The sequence below is a fragment of the Podarcis raffonei genome, chromosome 7 (genome assembly GCF_027172205.1).
Source record: "Podarcis raffonei isolate rPodRaf1 chromosome 7, rPodRaf1.pri, whole genome shotgun sequence".
NCBI classification, from domain to species: domain Eukaryota; kingdom Metazoa; phylum Chordata; class Lepidosauria; order Squamata; family Lacertidae; genus Podarcis; species Podarcis raffonei.
The window spans coordinates 34,642,007-34,659,664 of record NC_070608.1 but is presented as its reverse complement, the minus strand read 5'-3'; the positions used below and the strand labels follow the sequence as shown (position 1 = coordinate 34,659,664).

The 17,658-nt window shown below is 38.1% G+C and overlaps 1 protein-coding gene and 1 long non-coding RNA gene across 8 annotated transcripts in view; one reads left to right on the top strand and one right to left on the bottom strand.

Annotated features, from left to right (window-relative positions):
- The window catches only part of SGK3 (serum/glucocorticoid regulated kinase family member 3), a 51,547-nt gene that overhangs the window by 31,891 nt on the left and 1,998 nt on the right, over window positions 1-17,658 (top strand). For 6 of the 7 annotated variants that reach the window (XM_053395991.1, XM_053395987.1, XM_053395989.1 and 3 more), the window contains 13 exons: window positions 4,152-4,235; window positions 4,354-4,426; window positions 6,992-7,067; window positions 9,302-9,389; window positions 10,010-10,059; window positions 10,557-10,614; window positions 11,199-11,282; window positions 11,366-11,497; window positions 11,982-12,094; window positions 12,399-12,435; window positions 12,537-12,623; window positions 13,551-13,646; window positions 14,683-14,838. In XM_053395991.1, the coding sequence (XP_053251966.1) occupies window positions 4,152-4,235; window positions 4,354-4,426; window positions 6,992-7,067; window positions 9,302-9,389; window positions 10,010-10,059; window positions 10,557-10,614; window positions 11,199-11,282; window positions 11,366-11,497; window positions 11,982-12,094; window positions 12,399-12,435; window positions 12,537-12,623; window positions 13,551-13,646; window positions 14,683-14,838 (1,134 nt within the window). The remainder of the gene's footprint in view (window positions 1-4,151; window positions 4,236-4,353; window positions 4,427-6,991; window positions 7,068-9,301; window positions 9,390-10,009; window positions 10,060-10,556; window positions 10,615-11,198; window positions 11,283-11,365; window positions 11,498-11,981; window positions 12,095-12,398; window positions 12,436-12,536; window positions 12,624-13,550; window positions 13,647-14,682; window positions 14,839-17,658) is intronic. The other variant, XM_053395992.1, reaches the window with a different exon arrangement.
- On the bottom strand, window positions 14,969-16,841 carry LOC128417399 (uncharacterized). The gene is made up of 2 exons (XR_008331457.1): window positions 16,344-16,841; window positions 14,969-16,277 (listed from the first exon to the last, which is right to left on the bottom strand). It is a non-coding gene; the product is annotated as an uncharacterized LOC128417399 (long non-coding RNA).

The following is a 17,658-nucleotide window of genomic DNA, read 5'->3' as shown; positions in this document are numbered from 1 at the left end:
GCTAACAGTACCAGTGGCCAGGGGTGATGGGAATCGTAGTCTCAAAACATCTGGAGGCCCGAGTTTGCCTATGCCTGGTTTAAGCGGTAGTTTATTTAAATAAGCCAGAATCAAAGCATCGTTTATTATTCTGGCTTGTTTCAACAAACCAGCATTCAGATTAACTAGGATTCTCAGTTCAGATGTAACAAGAAGCAAGCCTGATGTTGATTGATCCCTTAAAACAAAATATGTTTAGTGTTGTGTCCAAATCGTGCCATTAGCATATATGCAAATTTGGGTGTGGAGGTTAATGTGTTAACTCTGATTTTATGCATACTGTAGAATTTAGTACACATAAAAATGTGCAGCATAAGGATATTGTAACAGTTATGTTGAAGGCTTTTAAACATCTGAACTGCATAGCAGATCACATTTATGTAAATTGTTGATCAGCATTATAAAAAGCAGAAAGCAACAGCATAGACAGTGGATCTTTTTATTTATTTAAAAAAACCCATTGAATACAAACACATTAAATTACACTATTTCCCCTCTTTGTTAGTCTTGGTGCCTTTTGCTTCTGTTTCCCTTTCATTGTTTCCTGTGCTTTCTCCCCACCCCATCCCGGTAGCTTCTCTGGATGTGATTTGTATTTTTATTCTGTGTGTAATTTTGGCATTGGACAACCTTCTGTATTTTGTTATTGGACTAAACAATATTTCAATAGTATTCTTCTTCAGTAGGTTTTGGAAATCTGCTGGATTGTAACGACGACAACCTAGTACTTCTTTCAAAAACATGGTCTAATTTTGTTTTGCTGAGCAGTTTCCTCTGCAGCTGAATGATGTTGACCATCATAACACTACCCTCTGGCACCCCCTCCATCAATATACCTAATGCAAATATAATGTAGCCGTCTTTCCTTACCTCCGAAGGAAAATACTGTTCCTTGATGTAGCCAAAGCAGAAGTCTTGTTAGATCAAAATGGAACTTAAAAATGGACCTTGTTATATCAAAACGGGCCTAACAGGAGGCGTCAGAATTGTAATAGGTGTGAAAAGGAGAATCTTGAGTGGAGCAGTGAAAGAGGAGATATTTAATACTTTCCTCCTACACCATTCCTAATTAACGCCTCCCACAAGCTGCTCTTAGAATTGAGTAGAAAAAACAAAGCATGGCGGGTACACCCTTTTCTCCCACTGCAGGTTGTTTTGCTGCCTGGAGGGATAATTAAAGGTAAATGTAAAGGGACCCCTGACCGTTAAGGCCAGTCGCAGACAACTCTGGGGTTGCGGCACTTAACTTGCTTTACTGGCCGAGGGAGCTGGCGTTTGTCCGCAGACAGCTTCTGGGTCATGTAGCCAGCATGACTAAGCCGCTTCTGGTGAACCAGAGCAGCGCACAGAAATGCCGTTTACCTTCCCGCCGGAGTGGTACCTATTTATCTACTTGCACTTTGACGTGCTTTTGAACTACTAGGTTGGCAGGAGCTGGGACAGAGCAACAGGAGCTCACCCCGTTGCGGGGATTCGAACTGCCAACCTTCTGATTGGCAAGTCCTAGGCTCTGTGGTTTAGACCACAGCGCCACCCATGGAGGGGTAATTAATTTGGGGAAAACTGAACAGGATTAGGGTCAAGATGTCTCCTTCAGGACCGCTGAAGGAAAAGTGTTTCCCATTTATAACATAAATAGATAAGAAGGTTGGAAAGGCTAAACTATATTTTTAATTTGGAAATGAACTGTGAGTCCTCTGCTTCATATGGATTAATGGATATAGTGTCATATGGATTGACCAATTAAGAGTGAATGTCTTCTTGATAGTAGGTAAAGAAATGAGGACAAAAACATTATTTACATTTACTTACAACATGCAAACAAGAAAGGATATTGTGTTAATTGTTGAGTTATTATATTTGTATTTGAAAATGTTCTTAAAAACATCAACAACAAACCAAAAGCACACAATGAATTTAGAAACAAATCGACAAAAACTAGAGCTCCTGTGGCCATATTAAAGTGAGGAGGTAAAGAAATCCATTGGGAGATCTGAGTTCACATAACATACATTATGGCCTTCTAAACTGGTTTCTTGAATTCCAAAGTAAGTGCAAACTCAGGATTTAATAGGGGTTTTTTTTTTTTTCATAATTCTTTGAGAACCACAGGGTATGCTGGTTCTGCTGTGGAATTAATGAGCTGCACTTCCTGAATGTTACTAGCAATAAAGAATTTTTTTGGGATAATATCTTAAGAGGTTGGGCTGTCACCTGATTTAAGAAACCTAGATTAGTAATATGTGTTACTTTTTACTGAAAACAAATACCCAAATAATCAACACATTCAACCTGTTTTTCTCATTTGCATACTTATATTTTTACTTTGCTGTATGATCATTGTGTGGCAACTCATATAAAAACTTAAATTATGATGGTGGAGACCAGCCATTCTCAACCTTGTGTCCCCAGATGTTTCTGGCCTACAACTCCCATGATCCCTAGCTCACAGGACCAGTGGTCAGGGATGATGGGAGTTGTAGGCCAAAAACATCTGGGGACCCAAGGTTGAGAAAGGCTGACAGTTCCTAGCAAATAGATGGTGTGAGACAACAAAAATGATTTTTATAATTGCACATACTATACATCAAACTCTTTCTAGTTTAGCTTTGTGTGACAAACCTTGTTAAGCTACTTCATTATAGTTGGAATGGTTGGGAGTTTCCACTTGGCAGCAATCAATATGCCATTAGTAACACATTACCAGCTACTCCAGTTCTTAATCTGCACTATAATTTATACATCTTAACCTGATTACTTCATAATGCAGTTCGAGTTCACATCCAGAAATGCTTATCCAGAGTTTCTTAATCTGTAAACATTTCCATCATTTGTGTTTTAAAAAATCCAATTTTCTCCCATCCTTCTTTTTCAGCAGTTTGAGTAATCCAAACAGTGAATCTATTGTATATTGTTTAATGTTAAATACCACTGGGTTAATAGTGATAGCAATAATAGTACTATTCCATTTACCATGGTTTTTTGTTATGCTTATACTGGCAGAAATAGCCAGAATGGATGTGAAAATAAATTGCCATTGATTATTGGTTAGATGTTTCCCCTGGTGTCCTTTTGCCATGTATACGTACTGAATATGTATACTACTATGATTTTTTTTCTTGATTTGCAAGTAGCTAAGAATAGATGACCATACAAAGTAGAATTTGCCTTTAAAAATGTACTTAGCAAAGCTATGTGCAAATTAATGTTCCCTTTGAATCAAGAGTCTCCGTTGTAAATTTGCAAACCATACATTTAATATAACATGTACAGCTTTGCAGCATCTAGTCCTGCCCATTATAACTAGTGGCTGTTCTAATTTCTAGAGAATATGTTCTCTAATCATGCACAGTTCAGTTATTATGGAAGGTTCTTGCACTACATTCTTTTTAAGCAATTGCTTAACTACTGTACATTTTCAACCCTTTCAGGATAAATCTAACATAACTCTATAGTTTATATCTGCAACTTTTCACTTTCATTAAAGTTTAATTTAAAAGCTACCCCTAGAAACATTTTGTTTCCCTGGATGTTAGGCCCTGGAAATATTGTAAAAGTCTGTTTTTACTGGCGTAGATCAAAAAGTATCTAGCACAAGTGAAAAGGCATATCCATTTGTACAAGAGAGGCCAAAACCTTTGCTGACTCTCCCACCCTTCTGCAGCCTCCACACCTCTCTAATGATTCCCCATCATTCAAGACTGACTCTTTGATGAGCACCGTGGGAAGAAGGAGAAAGGAAAATCTCATTCCATAAGTCATGTTTTTCTCACGGGTCCAGGGATCCAAGATACTTAACAGGAGATAGCAATGCTGAAACATGCTGTTCTATATATGCAATTTTAACAATAAGCTCTTATTGCTGTGGCATTTACTTGGAGCCTCTGTTTTGGGTGCTCTGCACTGACGCTCTTGGTATCTTCATGTTGAAAAATCCTAATGTGTTCAGCAGCCCTGTATTGGAGAATGCAGTGGGCTTTCATTATGTATAAAACTCAGGCTCAAAGATTAAATAGGTAAACGAGCAACAAACGTACACAGGTTCATTAACTCACAACGGTGTTATTTTAATCTTTGCATTTCTCACTAATTTTACTTTTGTATCCCTACAGGTTTACAAAGTTTTGGTCTCAGTTGGCAATAATGAGTGGTTCGTCTTCAGGCGATACGCTGAGTTTGATAAACTGTATAATACAGTAAGTAAAGGGAGTCGTGCTAAAATTGAATCAAGGAATGACCCTCTGCCAATACAACTGTGTCTGGAAGGTATCTATACTCCAAAGTTAAACTACCTGTGTATTTTGTGTATTTCAGCTTAGGAAACAATTTCCCACCATGAACTTGAAGATTCCTGCTAAAAGAATATTTGGAGACAATTTTGATCCAGGTAAGTCACATAAGTTCTTTTCTTCTTTTATTGCTCTTTTTAAAAAAAGTGTCTGCAGAAGCTGTTTTTAAAGCCTACTAAATGGTTGGAGTTAGATACCATAGGCCAAAAGTCAGTGGACTTTTTTGGTTGCTTTTTGCCTTTATGGGAAATCCTTGCCTATTAACTACAACTTGCCAGTAATTTTCACACGGTGTAACTGACGTGCATTGATTGGTGAATGTGTGTTCTCTGTCTTTCAAAATCCACAGAGTATTAATTCAGAGTAGTTGATTGCCAGAGTGCAGTGTCTGATTTTCTTTCCTTGAAAACATTTTGTCTGTACAGTAGAGGAAAACATTAAGCTGATTTACCTTGCAATCAACGTCATACATCTGCTTGTAGACCGGAAAATACACTTGCAAGAAAAGGGATGGGTAAATAATGGAGGACCACAGGGGTTTAAAAATCCCCAAGCTACAACATTGCACATGCGACATTTCGATTTTATGTAGAAATGTATGATGCAGGCAATGGTGAATGTATGGCATTGTGGGTTGCATCTCCTGAACGTCCACATACAAATGGTATGTAAGCGAGATAACATTTCGACACAATCTCGACAGGTCTTTTAGATGTGACCCCCCCGCCCCCCTTTTGAAACTCCCCTGAGAATTAAAAGCAGCTTTTCACTCAGCACAGGATTGGGCTAGAGTTCTGGGGCTTGGGGGAGAACGGAACGAGGTATTTTTGGCATGCAGGATTAGTTGCATCATTGTATGGCTTGTGGATGAAGGTGTTATGTTTTTCCTGGCATGTCTATATTCTAAAGTACTGCTGCAAAGTAAGAAATGCTATTTGTGTTTATAATTCCAATAAACTCTAACATAGTGTCTGTTTAAAGTTATTTTTAATAGTAATACAGTATGACTGGGTATTAGAGTTCTTAGCTTTTGAGCCATCTGATCTGCTGGTACCACATACTTGTAGTGCGTAGTGTTTGTTTATGACCCTCCTCTTGGGGCACATTTTATGTTGATTCTATGTGGACTGACATGTGGCACAAACCCTTACCAAGCAAAGGGCTGGTTTGACCTTTTAGTCTCTCTGCACAAATCTGTGATTAGATCCCTTGAAAATCTTGGTTCAGTGCTGACTTCATTCTATTTATAGCTTAAGACTTTTGGAACAGGTTGAGAGCAAGACTTTGTTAATCAGTGGAATTCTGCCAACTCAAGCGCATTAAGGATCAGGGGTGTTGTTGTTTTTATTTAAAAAACCATGATAGTGCTTAATGCAGCAGGTTTCATGCACATCACCACCATTCATTTGTTATATTGTAAGTGGTATATTCTGGTCCATTGTGGAATGTATAATGCTAATAAAATATAAGGGATGTAAATTACTTTCCATTTTAGCAATTCTGTAAACAACCAGACCAATTTATGCTTACTTAAACGCAAATAAAGTTTCTGTTATATCTTCTCAAACTCAGCTGTCAACCTTGATTCATTCAACATGTCCTTTCTACTGCATATATTATATCCATACATGTTGCACCAGATTTTTTTCTTTGTTAAATTTTGTAAAGATTGGATGATAGGATAATAAACGGGTAATGAAGCAAGTATCTACAGGGTAGGGAGAAGTATGTTGTGGGAGGTGGAGCAGGCCAAGTAAGGGGCACACAGCACAGGCACTTAGTGCCAAGTGCCAGACCCTCCTCCAACTGGGGAATTGCAGTTGTCGTATAAGTCAGCCTTTGAGTCTGCTGCTGCTGAATGCCAGGTCAACTCTGAATAAGACCTCCCTCATCCATGATCTGATTGTGGATGAGCAGGCCAATCTGGTCTGTATCACTAAGACTTGGGTGAACAGGGTACAGTTGGCATCACCCAGCTGTGCCCACCCAGTGCAGTATCTGGGTAGACTTGAGAGTTGGGAAGTTGCTGTGGTCCCTAGAAATTCTCTCCCTCTCTCTCTCTCTCCAGGCCCTCTGTCCAGTTGTGGGGTGGGGGCAGGATCTAGAGTGTGTGTTCCCAGCACTGGACAATCAGGACAGATTAGAGAATCCGCTGGTTCACCTCCTGCCACACTGCCCAGCAGTGTCCTTGCCTTTGCTGAAAGAGCTGGTCTTGAGGATTCCAGGACTGCTGGTTTTGGGGGACTTTGACATCCATGCAGAGGCAATCGGCAGCTCAGGACTTCTTGGCTGCCATGACGACCATGGGGCTGTCCCAACATGTCATCGGCCCTTCTCTCCTCCATTTTAATTGTCTGAAACATTTGTGGAACTAAAACTGTTGTTTGAAAGGATTGGTGCGTATTCACATGTATTTGTGTATCTCTTATTGTTTTTGTAAGAGCTGTTATTTGTCTGAAGACCAGAAGCTTCTTGCAATCTGGTCTAGTCAGTTTCACCAACCCATTGACCCTTAGAGGATACAGTCAGGATAACAGGAGCATGTGGGCCTTTGTCTTTACATTATCGAACTGATTAACACTGAAGTAATCTGAAAAAAAGTGTAAACTTCAATTTTTTTAAAAAAGAAATCTAATGTATGGTCCTTCCTAATTTTCTTTCAGATTTCATTAAGCAGAGAAGAGCAGGGTTGAATGAATTCATTCAGAATTTAGTACGACAGCCAGAACTTTGCAATCAGTAAGTTAACACACACACATATATTTTCCTAGAAGTAAGGGTATGTTATCAACCGTATAAGGAAGCTATTTACAAATTGCTTCTAAGTACTCCACTATAAGCAGTTTTTTAAAAAAAAAATGCACCTGTGACTACCAGATGCTACACATGCAAAAAGGAAAGGCTAATCACCATGAGGTCTTCCTTGAGAGTATTTCAGGGGCATCTGGCTGACCATGATTAGACAGAATGCTCAACTAGATGGACTGGTTTGCTCCAGGAAGGAAGGTCTAATGTTCATCAGTCATTGACTTCCCTAAATAAGACTTATTATGAGATTTTTTTAAATCCTACCTTTCCATCCCAAAGGAAAGTTCTCAAAGCTGTTAATTTCATAAATATAAAATTATAATTAAATATTGTGCTTGCCTTTGATAATCATCATTCAAGCCTCAATAATACTTTGAAGTTACACTTTATCTAAATAGAAGAAACAGAGGTTTCTAGACTGTGCAGTTTCACTAGTTGGCAAAACATGTTAGTACCTTAAGGAATCTGAAAAGAAGCCCGGACGTACTGTTTTTCTTAGCCACATGTCACTATGCAGAGTTAGATGTTCCTGAAGTGCTTCAATAAGATTAATGAGGGTACAAAATTTGAGCTTCTCTGACTGGTCCATCTTCAGAGACTGATTCCAGAACTTTCTGAGGAATTTGCCTGTTGATGCCAGCCTTCCTGTCACCAGCCTGGTGGCTTAATGAAATTGACAAATGTGGTCTGGCTCATGATGCAATTGAATTTAGACATTACCTTATCAGACAGTGGTCTTGGGTGTGTTCCTGGTTTTAATCCAGAGCTCTGTAATATGAGGCTGCTGGAGAGATGGGAAGAAAACTTGGGTGGAGTTTAAAGCTCCATTTTAATTCTGTGCTAAGGTGGTAAAAAAGCCCAAATGTTGTCAATTGAGCTTTCATGTGAAAATAAATCTATCTCTTAAACATTTTATTAGGTAAAATTTCTTGCATCCACCCACACAAATTTCGTTATTGCTGAAGTCTGAGAGCAGTATCTGAATTATCTGCTGGTCCACTCCTGATAGGTATTTTAAACTCTTGTGGTCCAAGGATGTGGACCAACATGCTTTAAAGATTTGAAACACCCACTCTTGTTCCCTGATTTGTAATCCTCCCTGGGCCATTTAGACTTGATGCACTCTTGAATTGGCTATTGCGCAGTGCTCTACACTGAACTGCCTTTTGGAGACTGTTCGGAAGCCTCAGCTACTGCAGCATGCTGAGCTTCTCTTGAGAAATATGGGTGACAGTGAACATGTTGTTCCAGTTCTGGCTCAGCCATGTGGGTTTCTTTTAGTTTCCAGGTCCAACTGAAGGTGCTGACAGTAGCCTTTAAAACCTTCAAGGTCAGAGGCCTGTATCTCTCCAGGAGTGGCTCTTTCCAAATGTACCTCCTCATGTTCCCTGATTAAAGGGGGAGGCATTGTTATTATACCCATCCACAAGGGATATAAGAATTGTACCAGACATAGGCAAACTCGGCCCTCCAGATGTTTTGGGACTACAACTCCCATCATCCCTGACTTCTGGTCCTGTTAGCTAGGGATGATGGGAGTTGTAGTCCCAAAACATCTGGAGGGCCAAGTTTGCCTATGCCTGAATTGTACAAATACAGAGCAGTACCTATTCCATGGTAGGACATATCCCAGCTGAGGCAAGTTTGGCAACTTCCTGGGTGACTTCCCTGTAGCTTGTTAACACGAAGGTGTTGTTTTGTTTTTTTTAAGAAGGCTTTTCGCAGAGTTCATTGACCGTTGCTTTGCATTTGCAATTTTCTCTGTGCTAGTTTAAGTTTAGTTTTAATTAAATTAGCAAATTAAAAACAGAAAATGACAGTAATGCTGAAGGTGTTAGAAAGGAAATGGCTTATTCCAGGTGGCGTTCACAAGTTATCCAATTAGTATACACTCTAGAAGTGGAAGTGGAAATTTGGTTCTAATTAACAAAAACAGGGAATAATGCTGTTAGATTCACTCCTTGATTTGATTCAGTTTCCATCTTACGTAGTCATTATAGTTTCTGCTCCTGTTTTATTTATGTTTATGTGCAGATAAAATAGAAATTTGGTAATGTTTCTTTCTGAAAGTAGTGAAATAGAGAAGCTTCCTCTGCTCACATTGAAAAAGTATAAATGTACTATTATTTATAATGGATGGATTTAATCTCCACCCCTTTTTTTAGCCCAGATGTCCAAGCATTTCTTCAGATGAACAATCCAAAGCACCATTATGATCCATCTGAAGATGAAGATGAAAGGAACAGTCAAAAGGTAATTGAAACTTCTGGGTTCCTTCCTAGAAAGTGTGGATTCTTGTTGTACAGTGTAATGGAAAGTAAAGCACTGCTTGTATCTCCTCATCCATAATTAGAATTGTAAGTCCACATGATATTTCATAAACGGTAATTCCACTATTTGAATCTTGGACTACTTTCTATTCTTCTGCCTATTTTATTGCCATGCATCCTGTGTTCCAGTAAAGTTTATGACTATTATATTTATAATATTGGTTTGGATCCTTTGATCTTCCAACAGCCAAGTTACAAGCACATCTAGGATGTTAAAATAGTAAACATAACAGCAGGTGCTGCTTGCTTATCAAAACTGCTCTGAGATTATCCTAGTTCTAAGGAAATACTCAAGGCCAACTCTCTCACTACTTACTTTAAAGCCTTGTATACATATTTTGTTCATCTATTATTCAGTGCTAGGTGTACAAAGTGCTGTCTGATCTTATAGAATCATTAGTCATACTTAGTAAGGGTAGATCTATTGAGATTGATAGGTCTGCTCTTGAGAATGTAGGAATAAATGTTCTTTCTAGCAAATAAAAAAAATTAAAACCTTGATATGACTCTTATTATTCTTTTGTGTCCTCTTTCTTTCAACAGCTAAACTCTACCTCACAGAATATCAACCTGGGGCCATCTGGAAATCCTCAGTAGGTTTCTAGTTAAATATAAACCAAACGTTAGACTGAGTTTGTTAACCATGAAAAAATTCAAGCAGCTCCATTTGCCCTTTTGAGAAGTTTTATAAGAAGTTCCTTCTCCTCAAATCAGTACCAAGAGAATATTTCTTGTGAGTTTAGTGCAAACTAAAGTGGGAATGACAAAGTTCTGGGAATCTGGTGAAATAAATGTTGAGCAAAAACAAGCAAGCAAAACCAAATGTGGAGGACAGTGATGAATAAAAGCAGGAAATGCTATCTGGATTGGTTGTTGCTCAGAGAGGCTGCAAAGGAGTAGATGCCTGAAGGCTAAATGGGAATTGTGGACGAGAGTACAGATAATATAGAAGGGATGGTCACTTGGAAGAGAAATAACAGTGGTTGGAATGTGTGCCATGTCTGTCATTGGACTGCTAAATAAAACCATGGCTATTGTCTTACCATCTTGACTACTCTAAGTAACCCTCTTTTTCCTCAATCCCTTCCAGTGCTAAACCAACAGACTTTGACTTCCTGAGAGTTATTGGGAAGGGCAGCTTTGGCAAGGTAGGCCTAATTTTAATTATTTTACGTATTCTTTTGTCATACTTTTCCACCTGAGCTGCTTTTGTGGAGAAGTCCACTTTTGCTGATGGCATGAGGTGAGGGATTATAGCACATGTATTGCATACAGGGAGTTATATCTTCAATCCTTTACATCTCCAGTGGAAAAAGGAATAGCTGGCAGGTGATGAGAGAAACTTCTGCCTTAGGTCCTGGGCGGCTGCTGCCAGAAAGAGTAGCAATAGTGGTCTACGTTTTAGAATGAATTGATTTATTTAGAATGAATTGATTTATTGATGTATTTCAATTAATTGATTGTGATTTTATGTAAACTGTGTTATTTTTACTGTTGTTAGCTGCTCTGAGCCCGGCTTCGGCTAGGGAGGGCGGGATATAAATAATTATTATTATTATTATTATTATTATTATTATTATTATTATTACTACAGGGACAGATAGTCTTGATAAAGGCTGCACCCTCTGTGTATTTGTGAAAAGCTAAGAAGTTGAAATTTAGTGGTGTTCCTTTACTTTTAACACTTTAGTGCAAGAACAGACTTTCACACTATATGCAAATTCTTCTTCAGGTTCTTCTTGCAAAACGAAAACTGGATGGGAAGTTCTATGCCGTTAAAGTGCTGCAGAAAAAGATTATTCTCAACAGGAAAGAGGTGAGAGGAAATAGATATTTTATTTTTCCCTCCCAATTACCAAATTGTTCCTACTTACTTATTGACCTTTCACTTCCTTGCAGCAAAAACATATTATGGCTGAACGTAATGTGCTGTTGAAAAATGTGAAGCATCCATTTTTAGTTGGATTGCATTATTCATTCCAAACTACAGAGAAGCTTTACTTTGTTCTGGATTTTGTTAATGGAGGGGAGGTAGGTATATTTTTGGGTCTTTGTATTGTGGCAATGTGGTGCCCATTGAAATCGACAGAACCGCTAGTTTATACTCACTTAGAAGCTGCAATAATGAACTGAGTCAACTTAATTCAAGATGCTTATATTGTTCCATCACTTAGATTCTGTAGCAAGTCTGCTGGAAATATGGTGTTGATTCTCAGCATATGGAACAACCAGCTTACGCCATCACAGTAGCAGTTTATATTAGTCCCACATCTAAACATAAATCTACCTCATTTACCAGCTGTGGCCCAAGTATGCTGGGTCTACAGATGTGACAAAATAAGGAAATGATTAAAGGAAGGATGTGAATGATTATGCACATAGAGAATCTATTTTCACTGTTTTTATAGTTGTTCATAGGGAAATCGCCAGTTCTGCTAATCTATCATTAAGAATGACACCATCTATTTTGTTTTTAATACTGCATTCTTTTAACTTTAACTCTGCATATTTGCAGCTCTTCTTTCATCTGCAAAAAGAGCGTTCCTTTCCTGAACACAGAGCCAGGTTTTATGCTGCTGAAATAGCCAGTGCATTGGGCTACCTACACTCCATAAACATTGTATACAGGTAATAAATTATAAGAATTACAGGTAATAATTTACAACATTTAGTTGTAGTCTAAATGACCACAAAGCTGAATGCCGCATTTTGTATTATTGTATGTGCATTTGTTTCTCATGCTCACAAAGCATGGTTTCCACAGAGGCCTGAATTCTTTTTAAAAGCTTATGTAAGAGAGTAATAATAATAATAAATTTTATTTATATCCCGCCCTCCCCAGCCGAAGCCGGGCTCAGTGGGTATTATTTGCTAAACGTGCTACTTACAATCCTATTCTGAACTATCTGTTTCTTTTTGTGTGTGTGACCAGGGATTTGAAGCCAGAGAATATCCTTCTAGATTCACTGGTAGGCATTAAATATATTTTCCTGTTGCCCCAGGTTTTATTTTTAATATGATCACTAACAACCTGCATTATTTTACAGTGAAATGTTTGTTTTCAATGCAGGGGCATGTTGTTTTAACAGATTTTGGGCTTTGTAAAGAAGGAATTGCTACTTCAGAAACTACAGCAACATTTTGTGGTACACCAGAGGTATGTAAATTTCTTTGCATGATTTAAGAAAATATTTTGCAGTGGATTTTGCAAAACCTTGCTGTGGTGGGGAGGAAGTGTTTGAATCAGTGGGTCTGTACCAATGTAAGAGACAAGCTACATGCTGTGCTGGTGCTCTTTTTACTGAAAAAGCAAACTCATAGGCTTTGTCACAAGGGCAAAATCATTTCAGCTGCTATGTTTTCTTAGTGGGGAAAATGTTAGTGCATATATGGGCCTTGTAGTGACAGACTTGGAAACAATATTTTAAGTATACATTGTAAGGAAATGAACACAGGCTAAACATTGGGGTGTGTGCGCTATTTTATTATTTATTTAATGCATTGGTATCCCACTTTTCAGCCAAAAAGGCTTTCAGATCATTTTTAAAAAGGAGGGTCCCTTCCCTCAGGCTTACAACCTAAAAGATGCAACACAAAGGGAAGAAGGGGGGAAAGTACATTTGGACACCAGTTCTCAAATTTATAGTTAACTATAATCAGGCCCATGCAGTGACTGGGGACAGCCAGGTACACATATCCTGTGCCTCAGAAGGCTAAGCTGGCCGGATGGTCCAGCCAGGCACTGGCTGCTTTTTTGTTTGTGTTTATAACTTTATTCTAACAAGACTCCCATTCTGGGCCTCAGACAATCTCTGCACAGACCTGACTATAAGGATTCTTTAACAGTGGACCAAGATTTCTAGAGAGCTCACAGAATCTTTTCGTTACAACAGAACAGCAAAGGCAATGAGTGCACAGAAATGTGTTTCAGTGCTGCTATTAGTGATTTCTAATATTACTAGATTATAATCAAGACATTTTTGAGCTGCCTTCGTCAGAGTAACAATACTCTCTCATGCAATATTTCATTTGGCAAGAGAAGCTGTCTCTCTGAGTAAGTAGTCAAACTTCTTTTCCTCTATAGTACCTGGCCCCAGAGGTGATCAGAAAGCAACCCTATGACAACACAGTAGACTGGTGGTGCCTTGGTGCTGTTTTGTATGAAATGCTATATGGTCTGGTAAGTATTTTCATGTTTTTCACGCATCATATTTAAAGCAGTACTTCCAGATGTCTCTGCAAAGCGGTTGTTGGGGGGAAACAGCGGAGAATCTTTGTCTTCCTGTCCTATTGTGGTCTTCCACTGTTGGAAATGGGATGTTGGATCAGAGGCACCAATGCTCTGATTTCACAGAACTGTTCCTATCATTCACAATATTAATAACACATCTTACATTCCAGATTCATATTTATGAACAGGTTACTTGGTTTTGTTGGGCTTGACTGCCTAATAAAATTTGATAAATACTTAGCAGATGTTGTTGCATTGTCTAGTGCTGCTTTTGGTTTTATGTTGTTAATTTCCTGACTTTCTACTGGAAACAGATTATGTCACCCAGCACAGATGGAACAGACAACTGAAGTGGCAATGATGCTATTCATTGCTAAATAGAATGGAATTAGCTAGAAAAGGCTGCCAGTGTCAATGTCCAGGACATAAGCAGCATGTTCTCATTTGCTCTTGTATTTCTCCTGGATACTAGGGTAAAATGTATCTATTACAGGCTTGTAATACTTATGCTGAAGAGCATGTTTTTTCTGCATTTAGGAGAGTGCTGGGGAGGGTTACTCTTCCTCTTCTCTCTTTATTACTTTACTGACCTCACAAAAGGCCACACAATTGCTTGCACTACAAGCAATTTTTGTATATAGTTGCTATTTATATTGTTCTGGTGTATAACAGTTTTCAGCAAAATTCTTAAATCAGCTATTAAAAAGGGCTGATAGTGCTTCATAAGCTACTTTATGAGTATCCAAGAGACAAGAACTCCAAAGTGGTGGTCAAAAAAGCCCCTTTCTTGCCTTTATATGACATAAACCTGCTACACAGATTAAACAGGTGTTATTGACTATTCTGCCTTGTGATCTCTGAAGTGAACTCTGTCCAATCTAGCATGAGTGAACATCCCAAATTATTCATTTATCTACATTTCTCGAATAAGCCTAGTGATTTTTAGTTTAGCATCCTAATTGTGTGTTTTCCTTGCCCTCTCCAGCCGCCCTTTTACTGCCGTGATGTTGCTGAGATGTATGAAAATATTCTCCACAAACCCCTACATTTAAGGCCAGGCATCAGTCTTACGGCTTGGTCTATTCTGGAAGAACTTTTGGAGAAGGAGAGACAAAACAGACTTGGAGCTAGAGAAGATTTTGTACGTAAAGTATCTGATGAAACCAACCGATCAATCAATAGGCAATGTCAAGCTTAGAGCTATAACTTCAATTTAGAATTCTAAATATTGACTTTTCCTTTGAAAATTATCAGTTGCCAAGGCAATCCTAAAAGGTGTGGAAATTTATTGATAGGAACCATTTAAATAATCTGAGTCTGGCTACTGCAGTTGCTTTAAGTAAACAAAATGCATTTTCCAATTAGGACTATTTCTTTAGCTTGGCTGGCTCAGCACAAACTGAAAACATATGTAACACCCAAGTAGTTATGCTCCTGTAGGATATTTGCCTTGTGAAATATATTACTCTGGCATATTGCAAAGGTTTATTTTCTTGACAGCAAAAGACTGCTTTCTTTTTTAAAAAAAAATTATTGAATTTTATAACAATTAATGATACAAATCTCATTCATCATATTATTTACGATTATTCTCCCTCCCCTCCTCTGGACTTCCCTCAACTCCCCCTCTTCTGAGTTATTTAGTTTTATTTATCGTATTCTGCTTTTCCTACACAAAAATAAAATCCCTTATCATTTCTCTAAAATACCTGTTACTCAAATGAAGTTGTGAAAGTTTATTCAAATCCTGCCAGTGAATCCAGTCCATTCTGTTGTTTCTGCAAATAAACTGTAAATGCTTCCCAGACTCTTTTTAAGTCCTTTTTGTCCTCTCATAGTTTGTCTGTTAGCTTAGTCAATTCTGCGTAGTTCATCAGTTTTTCTTGCCATTGTTCCTTTGATAGTATTTCTTCCATCTTCCAATATTGTGCAAGATTCTTGCCGCTGTTGTAGCATACATAAATAATGTCCATTTTTCTTTTGGTAGCTCTTGATTTGAGATACCTAACAAAAAGGCTTCAGGGTGTTTGACAAAATTCATTTTAAACATTTTTTTTAATTCATTGTATATCATTTCCCAATATTTTTAATGCATTTGCATTTCCACCACATATGATAAAATGTTCCTTCCTTTTCCTTACATCTCCAACATTTGTTATTTTCTTTCCTAAACATCTTTGCCATTTTCACTGGTGTGATATACCTTCTATACATCATTTTCATGTAATTCTCTCTTAATAGCATGCAATCTGTGAATTTTATATCAACTTTCCATAATTTCCCCCAACTTCAAATTGGATGTTGTGTCCCACATCCTGAGCCCATTTAATGATAACTGATTTAACCTCCTCATCTTTGGTTTCTCACTCTAATAAAATACTATATCATTTTTAAAACAATTTAATGTTCTCTTCCACTATTTCTTTTTGAAATCTGGAGATTGTATAACTAAACCCCTTTTTATTGTCTTCCTTAAAAATTTCATTTAATTGCCTATGGTGTAACCAACTTTGTAAATAGTCTTTCAGCTCATCATACTCTTTTAGTTTGAGTTTACCTTCTTCTTCTGTTAACAACTCTCTTTATGTCAACCAGCTTACTTTTTTGATCGACTTAAGTAAAAATGCTTCAGTGGGTGACAGCCACCATGGTATTTTCCACTCTAACAGATCTTTGTATTTTCCCACACTCTTATTAATGACTTTCTTATTATACGGTTTGAAAAGCCTTTATGTGTTTTCCCTTTCCCATACCATAAATATGAGTACCAGCCAAATCTATTGTCGTGTCCTTCTAGTTCTAACTCTTCTTCTTTTTCCAATTTTATCCAATCCCGTATCCAAACAAGACATGCTGCTTCAAAATACAATTTCACATATGGAGGAGAAAAGCCTCCTCTATCTCTTAAGTCTGTTAGTATCTTATGTCTTATCCGTGGTCTTTTCCCATTCCAGATAAATTTTGAAATATATTTTTGAAGGATATATTATTATATATCACCGGGATCATCTGAAATAGAAATAGTATCTTTGGCAAAGCACTCATCTTTATTGCTGCAATTTTCCTTAACAGGAAAATTCATCCTTCCCCAGATTTCTAGATTTCTTTTAATTTCATTCCATATTTTCTCATAATTATCTTTATATATATAGGGACGTGGGTGGCGCTGTGGGTAAAAGCCTCAGCGCCTAGGGCTTGCCGATCGAAAGGTCGCGGTTCGAATCCCCGTGGCGGGGTGCGCTCCCGCTGCTCGGTCCCAGCGCCTGCCAACCTAGCAGTTCGAAAGCACCCCTGGGTGCAAGTAGATAAATAGGGACCGCTTACCAGCGGGAAGGTAAACGGCGTTCCGTGTGCTGCGCTGGCTCGCCAGATGCAGCTTTGTCACGCTGGCCACGTGACCCGGAAGTGTCTCCGGACAGCGCTGGCCCCCGGCCTCTTGAGTGAGATGGGCGCACAACCCCAGAGTCTGTCAAGACTGGCCCGTACGGGCAGGGGTACCTTTACCTTTACCTTTCTCATTGTTAACCATATTCCTAGGTACTTAACTTTTTTATGTTAAGGGCCGCTTGTTTTCCATTTTTAACTTCCAGGTATTCTATTACCTTTACCTTTATGTTTCTCATTGTTAACCATATTCCTAGGTACTTAACTTTTTTATGTTAAGGGCCGCTTGTTTTTCATTTTTAACTTCCAGGTATTCTATTATATTCAAAATATTTCTTATATTATCTTTCATTTGTCTACCTGGTAGAAACCCTGCTTGGTCTCTATGAATATATTCCTCTAAAGCCTTTTTTAATCTGTTTGCTAAGATGTACAATTTGTAATCATTGTTTAATAGAGAAATAGGTCTATAATTTTTAACTACTCTTGTTTTGGAATTAGTGTTATATATGCTTCTTTCCATGTCTCTGGAACCTTCCCTATTTTTAGAATTTAATTCATCAGATCTTTTAGAGGG